Source organism: Ascaphus truei, chromosome 6, assembly GCF_040206685.1.
Source record: "Ascaphus truei isolate aAscTru1 chromosome 6, aAscTru1.hap1, whole genome shotgun sequence".
Classification (NCBI taxonomy): Eukaryota; Metazoa; Chordata; class Amphibia; order Anura; family Ascaphidae; genus Ascaphus; species Ascaphus truei.
Window position 1 is genome coordinate 91,449,182 of NC_134488.1, and position 25,717 is coordinate 91,474,898.

The 25,717-nt window shown below is 44.5% G+C and overlaps 1 protein-coding gene across 1 annotated transcript in view; it reads left to right on the forward strand.

Moving 5' to 3' along the window:
* Positions 1-24,291, forward strand: part of RIMKLA (ribosomal modification protein rimK like family member A) — a 41,325-nt gene extending 17,034 nt beyond the window's left edge. Inside the window, exons 2-5 of the mRNA XM_075605088.1 lie at positions 3,716-3,946; positions 5,926-6,012; positions 11,567-11,770; positions 14,843-24,291. Coding sequence (XP_075461203.1) covers positions 3,716-3,946; positions 5,926-6,012; positions 11,567-11,770; positions 14,843-15,315 — 995 coding nt within the window. The 3' untranslated portion in view covers positions 15,316-24,291. The remainder of the gene's footprint in view (positions 1-3,715; positions 3,947-5,925; positions 6,013-11,566; positions 11,771-14,842) is intronic.
* The last annotated feature ends 1,426 nt before the right edge of the window (positions 24,292-25,717 follow it).

The following is a 25,717-nucleotide window of genomic DNA, read 5'->3' on the forward strand; positions in this document are numbered from 1 at the left end:
ATGCTCCCTATGGGAATATGTGCTCATTTGCATGTCATTTCCCAGAATCCCTTGCTGCAGTGGAAGTGCTGTATGCTGGGTGATAATGGGGAAAGGCGGGGTTGCAGACCTGCCTAAGACATGCAGATGAGCATACAGTTGTATTTGCATATATCTTATACTATATTAGTGAAAGCACTGTATGTTTGCCTGCCTGCCTGCCTGCCTGCCTGCCTGCCTGCATGCATGCCTGCCTGCTGGATGTCCGGTGTCCCTAGCGGCAATCTCATTGGTCCCTTGGCCCGCCCGCCCCCGCACACCTCTCATTGGCCTCACACACTCACACCACCCCCTTGGCCCGCCCCCCACACCTCTCATTGGCCTGAGGCGGAGTGACGGGCCAAAGGTCCAAAAAAATAAATAACACACACACACACACACACACACACACACACCTCTCTCCCCTCTCCAAATCACCTTTTCCCCCTCCCCAGCGGCATCACCTCTTCCCCCTCCCCAGCGGCATCACCTCTTCCCCCTCCCCAGCGGCATCACCTCTTCCCCCTCCCCAGCGGCATCACCTCTTCCCCCTCCCCAGCGGCATCACCTCTTCCCCCTCCCCAGCGGCATCACCTCTTCCCCCTCCCCAGCGGCATCACCTCTTCCCCCTCCCCAGCGGCATCACCTCTTCCCCCTCCCCAGCGGCATCACCTCTCCCCGCTCCAAATCACCCCTCCCCGCTCCAAATCACCTCTCCCCCCTCCCCAGCGGCATCACCTCTTCCCCCTCCCCAGCGGCATCACCTCTTCCCCCTCCCCAGCGGTATCACCTCTTCCCCCTCCCCAGCGGCATCACCTCTCCCCGCTCCAAATCACCTCTCCCCGCTCCAAATCACCTCTCCCCGCTCCAAATCACCTCTCCCCCCTCCCCGCTCCAAATCACCTCGCTTCCCGCAGCTGCCACGCGGCGCGTAAGATGGCGGACCCCCTTCCTCCCTCGCGGCGCCGAGTCAGACGGTGGCGGCGCTCGGAAGTACAGGTAGGTGTCGCTCCCCACCTCCGGCGCCAAACGGAACTGAGAAAGGGCGCATCAACTGAGAGGTGTGTGTGTGTGTGTGTGTGTGTGTGTGTGTGTGTGTGTGTGTGTGTGTGTGTGTGTGTGTGTGTGTGTGTGTGTCACTGTCCACTGCCCCCCCCTCCTATCCACTGCCCCCCCCTCCTGTCCACTGCCCCCCCCTCCTGTCCACTGCGTCCCCCCTCCTGTCCACTGCCCCCCCTCCTGTCCACTGCCCCCCCCTCCTGTCCACTGCCCCCCCCCCTCCTGTCCACTGCCCCCCCCCCTCCTGTCCACTGCCCCCCCCCCTCCTGTCCACTGCAGGAAATGCAGGGGGAGGAATCCATGCCTTTGAGGCGCCCCCCCCCTCCCTTTGACGCCCCCCCCCCTCCCTTTGACGCCCCCCCCCCTCCCTTTGACGCCCCCCCCCTCCCTTTGACGCCCCCCCCTCCGCGCGCACACACTGACTGACTGCCGCACGCACGCACACACTGACTGACGCGCACACAAAGCCTGACTGACGCACGCACACACTGACTGAGGCACACACTGACTGTGTGTGCGTCAGTCAGTCTGTGTGTGTTTGTGTTTCTGCCTCAGACTCACTGACGCGCGAGCAAACACACAGTGACTGACGCACACACGCTACATGAAGCTGTAAAGGAGGGAGGGAGGGGGGGGACTGGATTGATGTGAATGGGGGACAAACAGAGAGAGGGGGGAGGAGAGAGAGGAACGGGAACATTACATCCCGGGCAACGCCGGGTCTCTCAGCTAGTATATATATAATTAGTTCGTTGAACAGGGTTTTATTTGCAGGAGATAAAAGAAAACAGCAACCAAACAAAATGCCTAGCTCCTCTTAGAGCGCTAACCAACACCATTATTAGTCCCCAACTACGGGCTGGAGGGCTAAGCCCTTTACCAACAACAATATCAAAATGGTCATATGCAGGTAATTTTACCTATTGGCTCGCAGTTCTCTCCTGACTGGGATAAGGGGAAAAATTCCAAGCCTTGTCACAGGCACATCCTTCTGGGCAGTTGGATTCCCGGTGGCTCACCTTGTTCACGGCCACAGGGTCCTGCAGGTCCCAGGCACACCCTTCTGGGCAGTCCCCACAGCCTCTTGCCCTGCCTCTGCTGGTTCTAGAACAGGTAGCCAGAACAACCAGTCTCCTCCTGGTTGGGGAAAAGTCTCTGCCTCTCTGGGGAAAGCAATCTCTGTGTGCAGCTCTCTGTCTGCTTTTTAAAACCTTCAGTTCCTTCAGTAGTTCTCTGCTAATTAGCTACAACTGTAGCTAACATCTCCAGGAGGAATTTAACCTCCTGCACGCTGGAACCTACACTAGCTGCACTACAGCAGATAGACAGTGACTATAAAGTAATATAAAATAAGACATGTTTAACGACTACATTTATTTTCGATTTCATATTCCGTGGAGTAATATTTATGTATATATTTTTAACAAGCAATAAGGATATTTAGAAAATATGTCTCTAAGGACTCCTATGGATTGGCATGAAGTTTTCATACTTCATGTTTTGCATTAAAATGACTTCTTCAATCTATAACCCTTAAAGCTAATGCATCAAGGTAGAGCTCATCCATTGACATGGTAATGTATTTATGTATGTATATCTTTATTAACAAAGCGCCATTTATGTACATAGTGCTTCACTGTAGTGATACACGTGACATACAGTAATAATATAACAAAATGGGAATAAGCGCTTCAGACATAAAAGTAACATTAGGAAAAACGAGTTCCTTCCCTGAAAAGCTTACAGTCTAAGTCAGGGGTGCGCAAACTTCTCAAGGGGTGCCACCCTGCCCGGGGGCCGCTGCGTTCGCACCCCCCTCTCCTAAGCATTCTGCGTAAATTACGTCGCGGGTCATGTGTCGCCACGTCATTTGTTGCGCGTTGCCATGGCAATGCGTGATGTCACATGACCCAGCGGCCATGGCAATGCGTCGCCGAAGACCGCCAGAGACCAGGTAAGGGAGTTACAGAGGCCTCACACCTCCCCCGGCATTTAATTTAAATGCCATGGGGAAGAACGCGGGGCCTCTGTAACCGCCGCGCCCCCCTAGAAATTCTCGTGCTCCCCCTGGGGTGCGTGTCCCCCACTTTGTGCACCGCTGGTCTAAGTTGTGCGTAGGAAGAATGTACAGAGACAGTAGGAGCGTGTTCTGGCAAGTGCGTCTGCAAGAGGTCGATGTATGAGTTGTATAGTATACTGTATAATGGAAGGTGTGCTTACCTGTGTGGGAATACAAAGCTATGATATAGACATTGTAAGGGGTTGCTGTCCGAATAATTTTCTACCTTGCTACTGTCTAAATCTGGAGTGCTTTGTGTTTTTTTTCGTTACTATAAATCTTAATGGGTTGTTTGCCCATAAGTAACTTGACAACAGTTCTTAGCATAAGTGAGACAATTCCCAGCTCCACAAAAGGGTCCTGAACTTTACTTCTATTCATATGAACGGGAGCTGAGGCGTGCTAAGGCTTAGCTCCCTTTTGTGGATCTGGTCCAAAGGGGGATATGTATCAAAGTCTCCTGGCTCCAAAACCAGGGCAAAATTGGAGCACATAATTAGTAATAAATAATAATGATTACTTACTGCACAATTTTTTGAAGTTTGTGGGCTTTAATCTCTAATCAACTTTTGTTTCTAGGTTTGCAAATTAACCAGAAGATTGTGACTGCTTATCCTCAGGTGATATTGGTTCGGGTTCCAACTCCAACCGTGCAATCCGATAGTGAGATCACCGTCTTGCGACACCTTGAGAAATTAGGATGTCGTCTAGTGAATCGGCCACAAGCCATTTTGAACTGTATTAACAAGTTCTGGACATTTCAGGAATTAGCTGGGCATGGGATACCTTTACCTGATACCTTCTCCTACGGTGAGTCTCAAGGAAGGCAGCTCTCTCACTGGTGAGACTGTATTCTTACGCATCCGTTTGTAGTGATCTAACATTAATATTATAAAAAAAGGATAGGACCAGAAGTGCCACAGTGAGAACCTCCAACGCTAACAGATCCGTTTACAACTTGCTCACATTTGCATAATGGGATCTAAACTCTGTGTCCATGTAAATATGTTGCTGACTTGGATTGACGTCATTATATGGAGTGAGGCAAATAGAATTTACCAACCTCTTTGTATTGCTTTGAAATATTTCATGATTTGCATTGGAAACAGAGATTATGTTGCTTACATGACTGGATTTTGCCACTAAGTACATCCTTTCACACGATGGAGTTTTTCATTTTCTTCTTTTGCTGTATATACTGCATATATTGAGAGATCATCAATTTGCCATTGTTTGCTTTAGTTCAGCAATTCCCATCAGGAGGTTCGGGAACCCATAGGGCTTCATGGGTTGTCTCAAAGGTGTTTGTCCCCAAAAATATGTAATGGCAGATTTCAGGCAGTATAGTGGGTTCCTGCGCCTGTGAAGCAACTGCGCACTTAGTTAGGACTCAAACAGCGCCTTACCATGGGTGGGATAGCTGTCCAAATACCGCCTGGAGCTTCCAAAGTTGCTCCTCGCCATGCTTTGCATCCACAACAGCAAGTCATTGTGGGGCGTGACTTTGGAATCTCTGGCAGCTCTACCAGCCATGCCGTCTGCACACACCGTGGTGCAGTTTGAGGCCTTATTAAGCATGTTGCTTCCACAAGCTCAGGACACTATACCGCCTGGGATCGGTCACCCAGTTTTGTTAGCAATAGTCTGATGAGTAGGCAATAAGATTAATTAATTAGGGTTTCGTAGTCCAAATATTTTTTTGAAGGGGATGCGAAATGTAAAGTTGGGAACCACTGCTTTAGTGTATTGAGGATAATCTTCCCCAGTAGTATGTGGAGATGCATTTTTACTGGGGGTATATGCGACGCTCAGCTAAAATTGCTTCTGATCAAAAGCAGGATACAGTTTTTTACTTTTGTACCATGTTACCTATTAAATTATTATTATCATGAACAATTCTCAATGTTTCTCTCGCAGCAAGAGATGGGATGGAAATAAACATCTTTTAAAATTGCAGTCCCACCCACAGGCTAACTAATGGAAGAGATGCGTTTAATGTGTGAGACCTAGGTGACTGGATCCTTGAAACACTAAAAGATTAAAAACCTATTTCAACCTGTATGTTACCATGGTAACCACATTGTTCACCTAATCCAGGGGTGGCCAACTCCAGTCCTCAAGGGCCACCAACAGGTCCGGGTATTCAGGATATCCCTGCTTCAGCACAGGTTGCTCAATCAGTCCCTGGTTCAGCACAGGTAGCTCAATCAGTGGCTCATTCTTCGACCACTGATTGAGCCACCTGTGCTAACGCAGGGATATCCTGAAAACCTAACCTGTTGGTGGCCTCTGAGGACCGGAGTTGGCCAGCCCTGACTTAATCTATTCTTTGATAAAACGAACTGGCAGAACCTTCTATCTGCGCACAAATTGTCAGCCGTCCCTTGATTCGCGGTTTCGCATTATTAGCCAGACAGATACAAGTGGATGTGAAGGAGCATCTTATACGTTTCACCAGGTCCGGTCAGGGTGAAAACATCTTCACAGGACACAAATAAGTCAACTATGTACTTTAAAGGATGAATGTGTCCCTGGAAGCCATATACATGCGTATGGTTGGATGGTGGGCTGCTCCTTTTATGTCTAGCATAGAGAACATTGTATTTAACGTGCGACGTACGGGATGTTGTATTTTAGACACTGCAAATGTAACTGTATACTTTGCTATTTGGCACTTGGCTTGCTACAGCGAAGTGCATTTGTATTTGAGCCAAAGAGCACATTATTGGGGGAATTCTCATTCAGTAGGCAGATTGCTTACACAAAATTGCTTTATTCTTTCTTGGTAGGTGGCCATGATGAGTTTTCAAAAATCATAGACGCCGCAGAGCCTCTTGGATATCCTGTCGTAGTAAAAAATACTCGAGGACATCAAGGTATCTCATTCAGTTGCATAAGATTTTTTTAAAACATTTAAAAAAATTGTAAGTATTTTTTTTTAATCATTTTTTGAACATTTAACATTTCCATGGTAAACAAATGCATTTGAGGGTTTTCACAATGTTTATCTAATGTCCTTTTGGTGATGGGGATGGTTGCCAGTCCCCAAAGCTCTAGGTACATTGTTCTTATTTCTCTGTGCAAAGTAATTCTGAAGCTGCTGTATCATCAGTCAAAGAGAAAAACATACTGTAAATAGCTGATGTGCTTTAATCTGCTGATCCCGGAGAAACGCAACACATTCATTATACATGTAGCGCACTTTTCCCCACCCCTTGGGAGATATGGTGGCTACTGTGTGTGTGTGGTGTGTTACCTGTGGCTCACAGGAGATCTGAGCCTCCGCTGCTTGGAGCCTGGGGTGTATCTGATCCGTCTGATGCCAGCGCCTCCACCTGTGCAGGATCCTAACAGAGTTGGATAACCCCGTCACAGGACAATGTACCCAGTAACACACACCAGAATATGATATAACAATATTTACTGAACACATAAGAATAATAACAGAATCTCACAGGGCCGTACCCCCACACTGTGCCCCCAATCACCGTGTCCACACCCCGATCGGGTTTACCCCAAAGTACTGAGGTGCCCTGGGCACCTAACAACCTGGTGTCTACAGGAGCCAACACACCCAATGTATGTGTGACAGCGCTGACCACAACTAACGTGTGTAGAGTTGGTGCACTAGATGGGGAATACCTGCCAGGTGCTCCAGCACCTGGTATCACCGACAGAAGAGAACCGTCCGTCTGTCCCACAGCGTCATCTTCAGCAAAGGTGGCCGCCTCCATGTGGGGTGGTATCCGGCTGGAGTGTCCCACCGTGATGAGAGTCTCAAGCCTTGCGGTGGTGGTCCGGTACCAAACCACAGGACGTAACTGCTGCACGGCGTTCTGCTGTGTCCCTGACACTAATGATGCTAAGTGGGGCAGTGTCCCTATCTACGGAGCATGTCCCTATAGCAGCTACAAACTTTGTGGGAGTCGTGGCCTATCTGGGGCCTAACACGGGGTCTCTGGCCTAGTACAGGGGCCTACAGACACCCTGCACACACCCTTACCCTCTGATGTCCCAGCTCCGACAGGCGTGGTCTCAGACGCGCCAAAAGTATCTATTCTCGGGAGCAGGGAATCCTGGCAGCCCTATTGGATGGTGCGCGCCATGTAGTGTACCTCCCAGTGGCTTCTGGGGATTGTAGTTCCTGCGGAGCCCTCTCTCTAATGGCCGCCACTTGCGCTGTTGTACTGCGCATTCGCGAGTCTGTAATGGCTGCCGGACTATGCAGAGACACTGCGCATATGCAGGGGTGGACCGAGGTGGCCACCAAAACTATTGGGCTATTGCACATGTGCGGAACGTACTGCGCATGCGCGCACATTTCAAGATGGCGGCGCCCTGCATAGGGGAGCCGCCAGTGACTTGGTCGCCGCTCCATACCCCCCGCCTTGCTCCTGTAGCCTCCGGCAGCACCGCATGCTCCCCGGCCGCAATGGAGGTAAGCAGAGGGGACCTGCGGAGGAACCTGGCCACATACAAAAGACCCAAATGAGTGAAAACAGTTACTTTATGTGTGATTGGATCTTTCAAAGGAAGTCCAATACACTGATACATTTTTGACTAGTCTAGCCGTTAACTGTGAATAACTAATCTCTCCTGCCTCAGGTATCAAATAAATTCAGATGTTTCCTATCTTCATATAATTTTAGAAAAGTGACATTACAATTGCATCTGACTAAAGGGTTCTAAGAGAGTTATGTTCATTCATAATCTAAGACCAGAATAAAACCTGATGATAGCATATAATACCATAAAATACAGATCAATCTGCCTTCTCTCACTACTTACACTGATCTTTAGGTGGAAGAAACCCCTCTTGGCTGGCAGACAGGGTTGTGTATTGACTTTAAGTAGCAATCCCCTAATCTTAACCAGAGCTGCTCTGTGGTGTTGCGATGGCAGCAGTGACACTTACACAAAATGGCGTATGTATGTATGTATGTCTTTATATAGCGCCATTAATGTACATAGCGCTTCACAGCAGTAATACACGTAACAATCATATAAATAACAAATCATATAAATAACACATAATGGGAAGAAGTGCTTCAGACGTAAAAGTAACATTTAGGAAAAGGAGTCCTGCTCCGAAGAGCTTACAATCTAATTGGTTGGTAGGAAAGACGTACAGAGACAGTAGGAGGGTGTTCTGGTAAGCGCGTCTGCAAGGGGCCAAGGAATATGTGTACGGTTTAAAACTATCACTCATAGAGCTACTCATATGCTTCCTTAAGCATGGTCAATGCTCGCTCCAGGGGACAAAAGAAAGCCGCAATGTCATCGGGTTTCTATCTGTAAACTCGCGGCCATTTCAGTGGTCCTGGACGACATATTTGTGGGTTTATTTTCCCATAATTGGCACACAAAGAAACATACCAATATCCTGAAAACTTGGGGGGCCCCAGATGTCGGGGGACTACAAATGAGCTCTGGGGGAATATTCTCCCAGTTTAGGCAAATTAATTTTTTTAAATTAATTAATAATAATAATAATTTGATAGGAGTATTTAGGGTTTGGAACTGCCCTTGGTACAGAATCGACTTAATTCCCAACCCCGATTCTGACTCGACTATTTTTAATCCGAGTTCTAAAAACTCTGTGATACTCATGCCCCACTACACAGAATAAGAGTACGGGGGGCCCATCTTCTGTGGGTTATAACTGACCTTATAGCACTCTACCATTTCAGGGATGCCATGTGGAAAAGCTACAAAGTAACTGGCACTACCAAGGATCTTAATCACTACAGATGCCTGCGGAATAAGTGCACATGGCAAACAAGACATGCAAAAGCACAATATTATTCAGACAATCTTCACCAGAATACATCAAACCCAGCTAACTTCTGGAAGGTTATCCACAATATATTCCTGCCTCCTAGCCATCAACAACCAAGTAATATCACTAAGGAGGATATTACTCTGACAAACCCCACTGACATTGCAAATGCATTCAATGACTACTTTGTGGGGTGTGCCACTAACTTATTAGTGAAACGCAACCCAGACCACAAACATGAACCTCATTCTGGGAGTACCCTTATAGCACCACCCTCTCCCAACATTGCTCACAATTTTCAATTTGTCCCAGTATCCGAAGAGGAGATTATACAAGCGCTCCTCAAATTAAAACTAAGCAGCCAATGTGGACCTGACTTACTGCAATATAAGTTTTCTAAGACTTGGTGCCCCAGCCATTGCCAAACCAATTGCTTCCATAGTCAACTCTATTCTGTCTGCAGGCCATATCCTTAAAACCAGAGACAGAACATGAAACACAGGCAGAGCCCAGTGCTACATCCAAAGACACAAATACACAGTACAGTGCCTAAATATATATACACAGGTATATAGATATCTTTTTAATAAAATGGTCTTTTAGTTTAACTCTTTGGCCAAAGTGTTGTATGCCCTTGAGCCCCTCCAAGGCAGACCACGTCTCAAGGGTCCTAACACTAATATAAATTGTTAATAACCTGTACATTACCAGGAAGAATGATTTATAATAAATCTGTCAAAATTAGTTTCATAGTTCTAAGTCTGATTGAAGCTCTTATTAACCTGTATAATACCAGGAAAAGCACTCTGTTTTAGATGTGTCGCAATCAAACTGCACGCAAGTTCCCATGAGTGTGGAAAGTCCCAATCTTCAAAAGTGGGACAAAAATACTGTCTCAAACTACAGGCCAATCTTTGTTCTCCCAATACTATCAATACTACTAGTCATGTGAAAATGTGTTCACTCCCAATTAAGCGATTACTATACCAAGATAAATTTCCCTAGCCAATTCCAATCTGACTTTCGCCCCAAACACTCCACGGTAACTACCCTGCTAAAAGTTTGCAATGAAATCGAGCATAGAATGGAACTGGCTTTTGATACTGTTGATCATGTTATCTTGCTTAACAAACTCCAGTGCTCTGGAATAGGGAAGCATGCTTTAAACTGGTTTCATTCCTACCTATCAGGTAGATCCCAACATGTGTCTATCTCAGGCTCTAACTCCAACCCATTGGATATCACCTGTGGTTTCTCGCAAGGCTCTGTTCTGAGGCCCCTACTCTTCTCGGTGTTCATTAATGATCTTCCTACAGCTTGTAAGGGAGCTTCAATACACATGTATGCAGATGACACAATCTTATATACACACAGCCCTAGCCTCTCCCACCTTGAACACATACTTCAATCTGACTTTTTGAGACTCGAAAATTGGATTTCCCGAAACAAACTGTTTTTAAACATTGACAAGACTGTAACAATGGTATTTGGGACGAAGACTAAATTTTTAAAGCTTCCAATGACTGAGCTCCAGATCAGAACCAACGCTAATACCACCCTAGCTCTTATTACTAGTTTTAAAGACTTGGGCATATGGTTCAACTCCCATTTAATATTTGGGATGCACATTGATACCCTGACATCCAAAACCTATGCCAAACTAGGTGTACTTTATAAGAACAAATCCTCCCTAAGTTTGCTGGTCAGGAAGCGTGGGGACATAGTATACGGCTGGGCACCCCAAACCCACCTTAGCAAACTTGATACACTCTACAATTCAATATGCCGTTTTGTACTCCAATGCAACTACAACACACGTCACTACGAAATGCTGAAAGAACTAGATTGGTCATCACTTGAGTCTAGGTGCAAAGTTCATCTCTCCTGTCTTGACTTCAAATAATTTCTGGGCAAGCTACCTGTCTTCCTGAACAAGCTCCTCGCCCCTACCACATGCAGCACTTATCAGCTGAGATCTGAATCCAAAAGACTGTTCATGGTCCCAAAGTTCAGCAAAATATCCGGCCACTCCTTCTCTTACCGTGCACCCCAAAACTGGAACAGTCTAACAGAGACTCTCACAGCCACCACCAGTCTTAGTTCTTTCAAAACTAAAGCTGTCTCATATTTTAATATGGTCTGTAACTGTTACATACGCCTATAATATATATTATCTTTAACTATGTATGCAATGTATTGTATACAATGTATACCCTGCTCACTTAATGTAACTATGTATTTGTAACAATGTATTGTCATCATAACTCTATGCCCAGGACAAACTTGAAAACAAGAGGTAACTCTCAATGTATTACTTCCTGGTAAAACATTTTATAAATAAATTTAGCTTTGCTGTTAGAATATAACTAGCAGGACAGTGATCTCTTAGGAATTTCTGCCTACAGTATGTTACTGACCAGCAACTCCCATTTACTTCCTGGAGTGAAGAGGAGAGGTATGTGCTCAGGAATGCAGGATCATGGATTGTGGGGATTGTCAATCTTTTGAAGGGGGGAGAACAAAAGCTTGCAATCTATGTAGTTTGATAATTTGTCTACACCTACATGTAAACATACACAAATATATATATATATATAGCTGCATCTATCAATACTTATTCTTTGGTGTTTGTTGTTTTGTTTTGTTTTTAGGAAAAGCAGTGTTTCTTGCAAATGATAAACACCATTTATTAGACATATCTCATTTAGTGCGTCACGATGCCCCTTACCTGTTCCAAAAGTATGTGAAGGAATCTCATGGGAAGGATATCCGTGTGGTCATTGTTGGTGAAAGGGTCATTGGATCTATGTTACGCTGCTCAACTGATGGAAGAATGCAAAGCAATTGCTGCTTAGGTAACTATGGTAAAGAAGATGGTAACAGTGAAGAACGGGATTGCAATACAGAGCACTGCAGCTACCAGTCTTTCTTTATAAAGGAGAAATGAAGCCACAGCTAAAGAAAATTACTTTCAGGCCAGAATAATAACATATGTTAAAATGTGGATATTCTGTGCATGTTAAATGCATTTAAAATCAAGCCATTTTTGGTGATCGCCTATAACAGTAACTATAGAAACTCCACAATATATAGTGATTAAACCCCCATTACCTTGCCATCATTAGCATGTTTCACGTATCAGCTAATGTGGAACAACCCACTTAGAACAATGAAGAATTGTGGGCTGCAATTAGCGTGTCTAATTCATCAGCACTTTTACTTTGCTGGCGTCTTAACGCTCAGGATAAAACCAACTCAGATTTTCACTTCCCAGGCACTGTGCTGTGTGATGCATTTCTAATAACTGCAGCTATAATATCTTTCCCATGTATTAAATATTAAAGTGCGGTTGCATTTAGTTGGTATAGTTTAAAAAGGCAAAAAAAGCCCCAATGCTACTGTACATCCAATATACCATTATTTAGTACATTACTATGTATTGTATCTATATTCTTTCATCATAAGTATGGATCATTTAGTTCAATACTATACTGTCATATGCATTTCTTTCTTTCTTCTACCGCATAGAGAGAAGAGGGAACAAAACACTGCGAAATGCATAGGACAGTATAATAGTGGTAGTGTAGGACTTACTGAAATGAGTTTACCCAGGGCCGGTTTAACCTTTAGGCAAACTAGGCAGCTGCCTAGACCGGCAAAATGTGGGGGGGGGGCGGCTGTCTAATTTGCCTAATGCAGTTTCCTAACAGGGCGGGAATTTTCCCTGAGCAGGGAGAGAGCAGGGCAGTTGCTAGGGGGCTGGGTAGTTTCCTCCATCCTGATTGGCTGCTGCTGGGTAATGCAGCCAATCAGGAGGAGCTGTCATGATCCTGGGGGTGGGGCCAAGCAGAGGAGGCAGCAGCATGGACTAGGTAAGGGAGGTGAGCGTGTGTGTTTGTGTGTGTATCTGTCAGTGGGGGAGAGTGTCAGAGGAGTCAGTGGGGGGAGAGGGAGGGGAGAGCATGTCAGAGATCGGGGAGGGCAGAGAGCGTCGGGGAGAGTGGGGGATGGTGAGAGAGTGTCGCATAGAGTGGGGAGGGGAGAGGGTGTCAGGGAGAGTGGGGAGGGGGAGAGAGAGAGTCCGGGGAGAGTGAGGGAGGGGGGCAGAAGGGGAGAGAGAGTGTCGGGGAGAGTGGGGGAGGGGAGAGAATGTCAGGGAGAGTGGGGGGGTGGAGAGAGTGTCGGGGAGAGTGGGGTGGGGCAGAGAGAGAGAGTGTGTCAGGGAGAGTGTGGGGGAGAGAGAGAGAGAGTGTCAGAAAGAGTGGGGGGGAGAGAGTGTCAGAGAGTGGGGGGGCGGAGAGAGAGAGAGTGTCGGGGAGAGGGGGGGCGGAGAGAGAGAGAGTGTCGGGGAGAGTGGGGGGAGAGAGAGTGTCGGGGAGAGAGGGTTGGAGAGAGTGGGGGGTGGAGAGAGAGTGTCAAGGAGAGTGGGGGGAGAGATGGAGAGGGGGGGGCGGAGAGAGAGTGTCAAGGAGGGTGGTGGGGAGAGAGAGTCGGGGAAGGCATGGGAGAATCTTTAAGTTGGAAAAAAACATTTTCCGAAACTTAAATGGGGGGGGGAGGGGGGGGCAAGGACACTGATTGAAGGTTCGCCTAGGGCAGGGGTCTCCAAACCTGTCCTCAAGAGCCGCACACAGGTCAAGCACTGAGGCACTGATTGAGCCACCTGTGCTGAAACAGGGATATCCATAAAAGCCGGCCTGTTGGCGGCCCTTGAGGACAGGTTTGGAGACCCCTGGCCTAGGGCACCAAATACCCTGGGTTTACCATGACGTGGTTGTAGACTTGAAATATTTTGGCCAAAGTATTAAACTAAATGGCCCATACTTATGAAGAAAGAATATAGATAGAATAGTAATGTACTAAATAATGTGTTATATTGGGTGTAGCATTGGGGCTTTTTTGTATTTTGTTGTATACATTAGGTCACAAACCCAGTAGCACTCCAAATGACACAAATACATATACAATGTAGTGGGGTTTGAGTTTGCTAATACTGTGAATGTCTATATTTCAAAGGGGAATAATATCTGTAGAGAGCATAGCAAATAAAATTACCACTTTCACACGTCTCACATGTCTGCAACCCTGCCTTTCCCCATTATCTCTTAGCATACACTGCAGCCAGGGATTCTGAGAAATGACACACAGTGTCACCTTTTGCTTCTTATCCATTTTAACATGGACCCCTGTAAGCTGCTGCATTAGGCGTGCAATATAGTCCTCACGCATGCGCTACCGTGGCGCGCGTCAATTATAATTGCAGGGTATGAGCCTGCAGTTGCTATACTTCAGACGCGCACGGCCGTGAGCGGAGGCGGCGGAAGGCCAGGGAAAATACAATAAAATTGTATTTTCGCGCTGTTGCCACGCCGCGAACCAATCACAGCGCGGCCTAATGCTGTGACGTCAGAGTCATGCCCCTTAACCGCGCGCATCACCACTTGCACCCTAGCAACTAAACGCGCACACCACGTGCAACGCCGGGTGCGCGCCCGCACGCACAGCAACGAGGACTATATTACACGCCTAACACAGCTTTTCAGCACAGCCTGGATATAATTAGAGTAGTATTGCTTGATATACCTGTTGACATAAATAAAGGTTGGAGATAAGCACTCTTGTGGGCTTGGCGATCCCGGGTATTTATTAACAACGGTCAGTGTTCCAGTCCCAGTTGCTGACCTTTTGATCCAAAGGTCCACAAGAGTGCTGATATCTAACCTTTACCTATACTCCTGGAATATTCTGGTGTTCCTTCGCACCATTATGTATACTGAGTGCTTCCTCTCCAGTAAGCTTTTATTAAATGATTAGTGGATGAGTACATAGCTCCAGTTGAGTGCAAGAAACATGTTTCCCATTATTTCTGCTTTGACTTTTACTGTGCATTTATGATTCTTCACTGTGCTGTCTTATTCTCTTTTCAGGAGGTGTGGGTGTTACTTGCGCTCTCAGTGAGCAAGGAAAGCGGTTAGCTATGCAAGTGTCTACTATTCTGGGCATGGATATATGCGGTGTCGACCTCCTTATGTTGGATAATGGTTCTTTTGTGGTTTGTGAGGCTAATGCAAATGTTGGCTTTACTGAATTTGACCAAGCATGTGAATTAGATCTTGCCGGCATTATTGCAGATTATGCTTTATCTCTACTCCCCGCTGAGCTATCAAAAGAGATGCCTCTGCTTCCTGCAGTGTCCAGGGCCAGGGAAATCGATGAAACCAAAGCACATGCATCAGCCAGTGCTTATCCAGGAAATGTTTACACCAAGAGTGATGTATCAAGCTGCAGCAAAAGTGTTTCTGATGTAGAAGAAATCAGGGATTCTATCAATGTGCCAAAGCCATGTTCCCCTGTACTTTCAGATAGCATCTATAACATCAGCAACAAAACTACCTCTTAAGTTCTATTGTCTGTGAATGCAATCATAAATCACTTTGACCTTCTCAGTTCTAAAGGGGCTTGCAAAGGATTGCGAAAAATGTGGTGTAAGCCTCTCTAGTGCTGAAAGGGTGAAATAATGCTGCTTCCTCATGAATTACAATGTTATGTGGGGATCTATAGGGTTTTTCTTTGCACCCCTTTCTAGAATGAATAATGTTTTGGAGGTTAAGTATTTATCATGTACCCCTTAAAAGTCATACAGTAGTTTAAAAAATCTCTCCATGACCTACTGGCCCAATACGGAGTCCTTTTTAATTTGTCCTCCATAGACATCATCATTCTTATACTAGTTTGGGCTGCGTGGTAGCCGCCCATACTCTCATGTTGCCCACAAATTAGTTCACTAACATTGGAAAGTAGAATGTACGCATCTATATATTGGACTAAATATGTTTGTTTGTCAAGTATCAAGCAGTGACTTGAAAGCAGAACTGAAGCAATCTATGGCAATTGATGTTGTAATTTTGTTGCATCTATTTTAGGGACTTGCATCAAAAGTGACTCATTTGTGTCACAAATTATGCAATATGTATTTTACACTGATTATTGGAATGCATATCATGCTAGTTTTGCCTCTGTGTCACCCATTGGTATTTCTTAATGACATGCCACATTGAACCACCAAACAGCAGAAGAGAAAGCAGTGCAGTAACTAACTTGGGCAATAATATTGATGTCCTAGCAATAGCTCCCTCCACAAGTTAAGGGGAAAGTATTGTAAGTATTATTTACTGTTATCATTGGGCACAAGCACAGACAAGGGTGCAAAACTATGAAACCTGCAAAGTGATTTTTAAAGTAAAATAATTACGAATTTTAACAATAATTGTCTGTGTATCCACAGTACATGTTATCCTGTTATAAATCATTGCATGTATCAGGAAACTACTGTATCTAGTTCATTATTTGAATTCTCACATAGCTTCGATGCAGTGGTGTATGCTGTTTTTGTGCTAACTTAATGTTATACCCGGGAAAGTCTGTTCTAATTTAGAGTTCTCCACAACTAATTGTGATACGCTACTCAGGAGCTAGGTATCTTACATATGACTCTTCCATGTACTGTCCTTATATTAAGAGTGCAGTAAGAGACTACACACTTACCACATGACCTGGGAACAATGCATATATTACTGGAGGAAGATCTATCAAACGCATGTTTTTCTCTGTTCTTTTATGTTGATGTAGACTAGGAAGGCAAGGACGTGACACTACGTTATGTGAAGCTCACGCAAGGCAGTGCTAACTTCACATGGCGTTAATCCTATGCTAATGACATCACTAACGCCCGTTGGTTTTGCATATATTTAGCTGTGTTATTACCCGTGAAACTAAGAGGTCACGTTAGTAACGCAGATTTTTTGGAGCTCTATGGGCCTGTGTTAGTACTTTGGACACAGGCAGACAATAATGGAGTAAAATTTAATGAAAAACAATGGTTTCTATTATACTCTTCATAAACTAAGTGAAAATTATGTATCGCAGCATATCACATGCACAACATGCTGCTGCAGAGGGATTTTTGTCTCTTTCAATAACAGATTATGGATTCTTTTTCTCTCTGTGGGCTAGATTCAATAAAGGTTGATACGGTTAAGGTAACGTGGCGTTTTTATAAAATGGGACGGCAGTGATATTATTTGGAGTTACCGTGAAATTATTCATAAATGGGTGTGCGATATGAATCTTCTTTGCACACAAGAAAAGGTGTTAACGCTGAGGTAAATAACGCCAGCGGTACACTTGAGCGGTATCTCATTGAAAGCCTTAAACGGCGCCAGCGAGGAAATTGCAGAGCGGGGGCTACATATCACACTTTTCTACCAGAGAATTGTGTAATAGAATTTCTTACAAACCCATATGACAGAAATCTGTTTAACCCCTTTAAGGAAGCAATCGAAGCAGGCATTTTTTTTTACATGGGATTGAAGCAGGGGGTGTCCGGAGCTGGACCCCATTAATTTCAGCTCCTGGAATCCCCTGCTACCAGAGATACTTACCGAGGGTGCCGGTATCTCTCTGCTCTTTAAAGCTCTTGCATCACGTCGACCAATAGAAAGCCGCACCGGATGATGTCACGGCTTCCTGTTGAGAGCGGGAGTGTTGAAAATTACATGATTCCGGCCATGGCCACTCACAGATTTCCTGGGGCCCAGGACTAGAGCTTCGCCCCCCCCCCCCCCTAGCCACACACAATTCCCCCCAATACCCACACAATTCCCCCTCCCACACTGCCCACACAACCCCCCCCCCCAAATACACACACAATACCATCTCACTATACAGACATCACTACCCCCGCAAATACAGACACCACTACACTCCCCAGATATAGACACCACTACACACACCCCTAGATACAAACACACTACACCCCCCCAGATTCAAATACCACTACTCCCCCCCACCAAATACAAACACCACTACCCCCTCCAGCTACAAACACCACTACCCCCTCCAGCTACAAACACCACTACCCCCCACAGATACAATAACCACTACTACCCCCCAGGTACAATTACCATTACTTCCACCCAAATACAATTACCACTTACTTTTGGTTGCCGCCGCCAGGCCCCTGCTCTCCCAAGCTGCTGCCTGCCTCTCCCCATGCCGGGCCTGCCTCTTTCACCGGTGTGTGCCGAAAGCTGGACCTGACTTTCCAGCACACACCGGCAGGAGAGAGAAGCCTGGCGTGGGAAGAGGAGGCAGCAGCTGGGGAGAGCCGGGGCTCGACCGCTGGGCCCGGCCTCTGGTTGTCACCGTCGGGCCCCGGTTCTCGGCTCTCCCCAGCTGCTTCCTCCTCTTTCCACACCGGGCCTCTCTCTCCTGACGGTGCGCACTGGAAGCTGGTGCACCCGGAAGTCAGTGATACTGGTACGCGTAAAATTTGGTCCAGCAAAAATGAACACAATTGTACTATTGTGTAATATTGCAATATTGGATTTTCAGCAATAGACTTGAATGATTTGATGCACTTGTCTGTTTAGAAAATATAAAACTGGACTCTAATGAATATGGCAGAAATGATTAAGTATTTTAATCAATCTGGCACATGTGAGGTTACAAATTGTCTTAAACATACAAGAATTGTCATTATGGCCTGTCAAACTATACCTGGCTTTGTTTTATGTTTTTTATTTGTTGTTTTTTTTTGTAACTCCAATTTTATTAGTTTTTTTTTGTTGATATCTTAACATGGTCTAGCAACACATTGTCTTGTACATTCAAATAAAACCTATTTCTTAACATCCATATATAGAAGAAAACAATTACCACAAACAAGACGAACTGACGGACGCGCATATACACTAGACATGGAGAAGAAAGTTTTATGGGTTTTATAGGACTGATTGAATCTGGAGATAAGGACATCTGGTTTTGAAATATGTCTTCCTTGACACTAAAATAATCACAACCCTTTTAAATGTACCTTGAAAGACATGCTTTGGCAGAGTATCAGGGGGCACCACTATGAAGGTATTCCAAAAAAGTAAATGTATTAATTATGAAGACATCATGGGCTTGACACCTATTCTCAAGAATAACAAATAGATAGTTGTAACAGTTGCAATGAGACAGATTAAATGAGGCCAAACACTTCACATTTATGAGGTGGCAAGGGGCACGTTTATGAGGTGGCAAGATATCCATTTGTCAAACTTAGGAGCAAACAGGTCAAAATTAGTCTGGCTACAGTTGGTAAACTTGCCCAAACCTATTGATATGAATCACGTTATTCCAAGTATCATAGAATTAAAGTTAGGAACGTGTTTCTATATTCAGCCAACATTTAAGGCGTCAAAAGGAAAGTTTTTTCTTTCAAGTCATAAAACTGTCATTAGCGATTGATGAAAGGGTTGGGCTTATGTTGTCCTCAATTAAGGGAATTTAGATTATAAAGCCTTACCTTTTAATTATGAGTTTGATTTCAACTGAACTATCAATCAAACCAGGAGACCGCAAGGGGAGATTATTTGAAGTCTCCCAGATTGCAAAAACCAGTACAAAATATTTGCACCAGATTTACCAAAGCAAAAACTTCAGTTGCTTTCAATAGTATTTCTTTAATTAGATAAATATGATGTTGTTGTTTTGTCCCAGTTTTGCAGCCGAGACTTTAGATAGAAGACCACCTAGTATTTACATGCATAATTTAAGTATCTGAGGGTCAGCTCCCATCCAATTAACAATCTGTAATTGTTTTACAGAAATCAGAGTCATTTTTGTATCTCACGTCTGCAATAATTTACCACATTCTTTGAAATAAATATTGATTATCGTAAGCATTACAAAATAATTTGCTATAAAAATGTGTGTGCCCTTTTGGGTGTCTTGCAAAACCGGTGCTTTCTAAATATTCCTGAAAATCCTGTATAGAAAAGTCTTACATTTAAAAAAATAGCCAACCTCTGAAAAATGAATCCTGCAGTATGTGAGCCAAATATTTGCAGACCTGATTGTATTAATTAAGAAAACTCCATAGATTGGGAGAGCACATTTGATCTTAAGCAGTTCCAATTTTTTATTTTGTTTTCCCTTAACCGGGAGGTCCCCACAAGCTGATCTGTAGTTTCCCCGACCTCCACTTCTTGAGATATTTAAGTTTGGTGTCAGTGTGTGAAATAAAAAAATTACAAATAATGCGGCAGGGTCACCAATAGAAAGTCGTAACGTCATCTCCTGATAATGTTGTAGCTTTCTAATATCATAGAACAGAGTAGACCCAAGAAGGATCAAGAGATTCCCCACATAATTGCACTCAATGCTAGGACTAATTATATCAGACAGCAATGGTCTACCAGATAGTTTCTCTGTAAGTCGGTGAAATGGTCAGTATAGACCAGAATATTAGATCTAAAATAATAACATTTTATTTCATCAAGATATAATTAAACACAATATAAGATTAAAAATATATATACATTATAAAAAATTCCCCGTAGTGGAGTGGATAGTAGAGTATCAATTTTGTCTTGTGTACACCTATAATAGATTTGATAAACTCCAAAACACTCTATACTGACATCCAATGTATATCTTCAATAGTTCCTGTTTACATATAGTAAGCCCAATTTGGATCCGGACTCTATATTTGGTGTTCCTCTATCCTAATAATAATGATAGGCCGCAGCACGTCAGGGTGACTATCTGTGTATGATAGATATGGTATTGATTAAACATATCACTGGCTATATCCCATATTGTAGCCAGTAGATGTGATACCAAAGAGTCTGCTTCCCTTAATGTAAAAGCAAATATATGGCTGTATGTGTGTTGTGACAACAATTGCCAGATTGGAAAGCAGCTATAGACTTGGCACTTAATAACAACAAACATGAACAATCCCAATTGTTACAATCATATATCCAAGGCAGACAAAATACAAAAGGTGTATTCTTCTCACTAATGTGAGCGTTCCAAGTTAGAATATAACCATGATGTAATCATCATGTTAGTGCAATGATGTAATAGTAATCCTATTTGTAGCTTTCTAATATCCCCCAAGAGTCTGAACCAGCTGCCAACCAGGGATATCTAAGAACCCAGCGGGCGGAAGAAGGGAGCACTGTGGATCATCTCTTAGGAACAGTTTAGGACATTTGGTCGTGGCCGTTTCATCGCGACCAAATATCCGCCGGCGTTTCGGCACAGAGATCCTCCACTGCCGGCTGCTTCGTCGCTAAGGTATGTCATTAACCTTAGCCCTTACCCCAAAAAACCCTAATCTTAATCCCTAATAGTAACGCTACCCCATACCCTAAGAACCTTAACCCCTTAACCTGAAACTCCTAAGGTTAATTTCCTACCTTAACCACTAAAACCCATAAAGTTAACCCCCTACCCTAACCACTAAAACCCCTAAAGTTAACCTCCTACCCTAGGGGTCCCCAATGTGGTTCCTATGGGCAGCATGGCACCCACCAAGCCTTTTGTGGGTACATGTGACTGACTTTGTTAGAAGCTATGTTCTACTGTAGGTATGTAATTTACCAGATAAGACGAGACTCGTAGATTGTGCCATGTTTACATCTCTGATTTAGGTCTCTGTTTTTTTGACCGGTGGGAGATAAATTAATCTCAATTCAGACATCCTGAGTTTTTCTCAAAGATCAACATAAACCACTAGAGCGCAGCCCGTAACTAAATGTGAAAAGCCTCTTCAGCATCCATGAGCGAGACCGGTGCGGCACTGGAGGCCTCCCCCCAAGATAAGTGTATTTTGTGTGCGTGATAATTAGTTGGTGCCCGCCACTCTCCTTAACTCGCAAGTGTGCCCTTAGGCACAAAAAGGCTGGGGACCCCTGCCTACCCTAACCGCTAAAACCTCTCAAGTTAACCCCCTATCCTAAAACTTACCTTCTCGTAGAAGCGGCCGGCGGCAAAGGGTCCAGCGGCGGAGCGGCTGTGGTGCTGGGTCCCCTTGTGGCCAAACGCAGGTGGGGACTTGGTTGCGGTGAGACAGCCGTGACCAAATGTCCCATTCCGCTTAGGAACCTTAACCTACACCCACCCCCACCCCAAAAAAATAATAGAGCCGTTTGACTGGTGCAGCTCGTGTCAGTAATGATGCGCTCTTTATACTATGTCAATGTTAATATTCACATAACTCTAGTGACCTGACTTTATTTGAATTTCCTGTGGTATCATGTATTTTGTACACACTAGGCCCTGAAATAGAGCTTTGGCCATAGAGAAATATTGAAATCAGCCATCTTGGCTGTGCTCACAGTCATCTTTCCCTGTGTTGTATAGAAGAATGTTGTGGATGGCATATAAATCAATAGAACTCTACTAAATAGGTCTCTCTCACCCCCACCCCCTCTTTCACTCCCCCCTCCCTTTCTCTCCCCCTTCCTCTTTCTTTCTTTTCTCCCCCTCCCCCTTTTTTTCTCTTCCCCTCTCCCTTCCCTCCAGCAGCTAGACTCCTTTTGTGATTTTTTTTAGCCCTGTTTGGCTAGAGAAAATGTAAAAAAACATGAAAAATGTTGTAAACACAGTTTCACACATCCCTAGTGATAGCATAATCCAGCGATTTTTATGTGGCTTCTTACTGTCATTCATAATTTACCAAATGAAAACATGCTTCAAACAAAAAAAGAAACAATGACACGGATAGCCACATACTGTACAAGAAGCCTGTTTTGCCATTGAGGACCAGATATCAGGATCTAGAAGAATGATACTTACTGTAGCTTATTTCTACAATTTATGATTCTTAAAGTATATTAATGGGAGTATAAATATGATTCTCAACAGCCTGCAGCAGAAAGGAAGCATCACTGAAGTGTATTGTGATATTATATTTGCAGGACAACTTCTTTAATGTACATAACTTCCAGAATGTTCGCAGTACAAACACAGTACAACGAGGCTTTACACTTTTCACAAATCAGTTTCTCTTTGCAGCAAATGTTCCTTCTTAGCGGTTGGCACTCAACATTAGTTAGTGGTGGTAACATTGGGCTCGATCCACAAAGCTCTGTGAAGATGCCGGTGAAGATGCAGGGTTTAAACCTCCCTCCAGTGGAAACAAAATGGCTGCCAAATCTCAGGCCAATAGAAAGCTGCAATGTCATCGGTTGTGGCCTCCTATTGGACAGCCATTTAAATACCCTGTAAAAACCAGGAAGTACCCTTTAAAAACCAGATAAATATCGGGAACCAAGGCATCTCTGGAGCTACAAATCGCTCAGTTTAACTCTAGAGGACCTCCCTGTAGCCTGTGAAGAAAAGGGGGTGTTGGTTAAGGGGGACTGCTGCTTTAACTTAGGCAACATAAAAGTCTGTTACTGTTTTAGGTAACATCACGTTATAAGCCCTGATTTAACGGCGCTTTGTGGATCTAAGACTTTGTGAGGTTTCTTCAATATCTAAACACACACAGACCAATTATTCTTCTCTTCAAATACAGAGCTTATTCTGAATGATACAATGTATATAACTGCTGCCTAGTAGCTGGACTGAGCATAAAGCATGATTCAGCTAACTTAGAAAAGTATACTAGTATATGAGTGACTTCATATAATGCTTGAGGGGCTTGCAATACACTTACAATAAACAGAAGTTACAGGGGGGGAAAAGTAATATTTTGAAAAACATTGAATAAAGACCTTGCTTGTCTATAGAAGAATGGTTAGTTTCTTGCACCGTTGCCATGTCTTATCGGTGTTACATATATAAAATCTTTTATTGGTTTGAAACTGTTGAATGACGAATTACAGACACTGTGAACCTGTTATGCACAAGTAAAACAATATATCCACACGAGTAAACTTAAAGCCATACTTTTCACCTGAAATGTAATCTTACATGTGAGCGTCTTGCATAAGTAATGTTTTAGATGGCATGAGCAATCTAATGTGTATAGAAATAGATTCATAAGGCTAAAACAAGACCTATGAAACAGTTATAATGTGAAATAGCTACTAGCTACTCCAATAGCTAGCACAGGGGTGGGCAACTCCAGTCCTCAAGTGTCACCAAGTGGCCAGGTGTTCAGGATATCCCAATCTTCAACTGGGCCACTGATTGAGCCACCTGTGCTGAAGCAGGGATATCCTGAAAACCTGACCTGTTGGTGACCCTTGAGGATTGGAGTTTCCCACCCCTGTGCTAGCAGCTTGTATTCCATAGCACATATTTCAGTGTCAATAAACACATTCACATATGTAAATAATTGTACACAGCATACTGTAACATGTGTACATAAAGCAAACATTGTATGTAATACTATTTATTATTCAGGCCACATAGCTTGTTTATGTATTATGCTAACCCTTTCTGTTTGGCGGGGAAATGCATTGCTAACCTCCGCATCATTGAATGGGTTAATAAGTATTTAAATTCACTAGAGCAGTGGGAACACCAAATGACTGTTTGGCGCTTAATATGTCAGAAATATGACTTTCTTAATAAACTTGCTGGAACAAGATGCAGTCTCGGTTGCTGTCTTATCGTTTGTTGCAATAATTGCGTGTCAAATGAAGCATGTATAGTAAGTGCATGGAGGGCAGCAGGGTAAAATCTGAAGGGTGAGGGAGGTATGTCAATAATCCTTATTCAATCAAGCTGTTTCCTTTTGCTGGAGAAGATTTTAGTCTCTGTTATTTACAGTAAATGGTGCTGAACTGCTTTCCAACAGTAAAATGAGGAGCTGGATTTGAGTCTCATTGCATTGCGCACAGTGACTTTGTGTAACAGTGCTCTTTCTGCCACCACCCAACTCCTTCTGCAGGTCAGGGAAGATCAATTACATGTCTGGCTGGTTATACAGTACCAGCACAAATTACACTGATCACTTTTTAAAAGACAAAAAAACTAAAGGATGCTGTTTACAACCAGTGAAATATTTATAGTTTTATTAGTTTTTCGTAAAAATAAATAAATATATATGTGAATAATTACTTGCTTCGTGCTTAATTGTAGCATCAAATGTGTTTTTATAGTGTGCCCATTAATGTCTCACACACTTTCCAAGCTCATTCCAAGGTTACATTTACATTGGGTGAGGGATGTTAGGAATAGGCACACATTTATCAAGCATGAATTCTCTGACAAAAGAGGAGAATCATCTCTTAGGGGGTAAGTCAAGCTAGTCCGAAGCACTCAATCGAACCCTGATCGGGGGAAATCCCCCATTGACTTAAATGGGAGTTTATGGCCAATTTGCATTGCAATCGGGCACTTTGCACCATATTGAATTACGCCCTTGGGCTGAGTCCCCGGTAGTCACGGCGGCGCGCGCTATGGCATGCGCGCCACACAGCACAGCCCTCTATGGGGCAGGCCCCAGTGGCTGTATGTGTGGGCGCGTAAAGCGCTATGACGCGTACGCTAGCAGGGAAGACAAGAATTTTGTCTTCCCGTGCTGCGACACGATCATGTGGTTGGCGCTCAGCCAATGGCAGGGCAGATATGCCCGGTCATGGCAACGCCCTCGTCATGGACCCCCTTAGAGCTCCCCTACAGACCGCCGATCGCGGCTGTAGTCTCTGCACACGCCACCAGGCGCACGTGTAGCAGGGAGGACTGGGGCCGTAGCCTAAGGCTGCGCTTATTGTGCCGGCGACAGCGACGCAACTTCGCTTCAAAACAAATGCATTGAATCTGTAGCATGCGCTTATAGTAAGGGCGACGGCGACGGAGCGACGAAGAGACATGAATCTCTGTAGTCAGTAGAATTTGATTTTTACTGAGACGGTCTCCTCATGTGACAGGCTGTAACCAATCAGATAGCTTCTGATCTGATGCAGGGAGAGGGGAAATGTGTCTTTGTGTGAGTGCAGGGAGAAGGGGGGGGTGGGATTGTGTGTGTGTGTGGGGGGGGGATTGTGTGATTGTGTGTGTGGGGGGGGGAT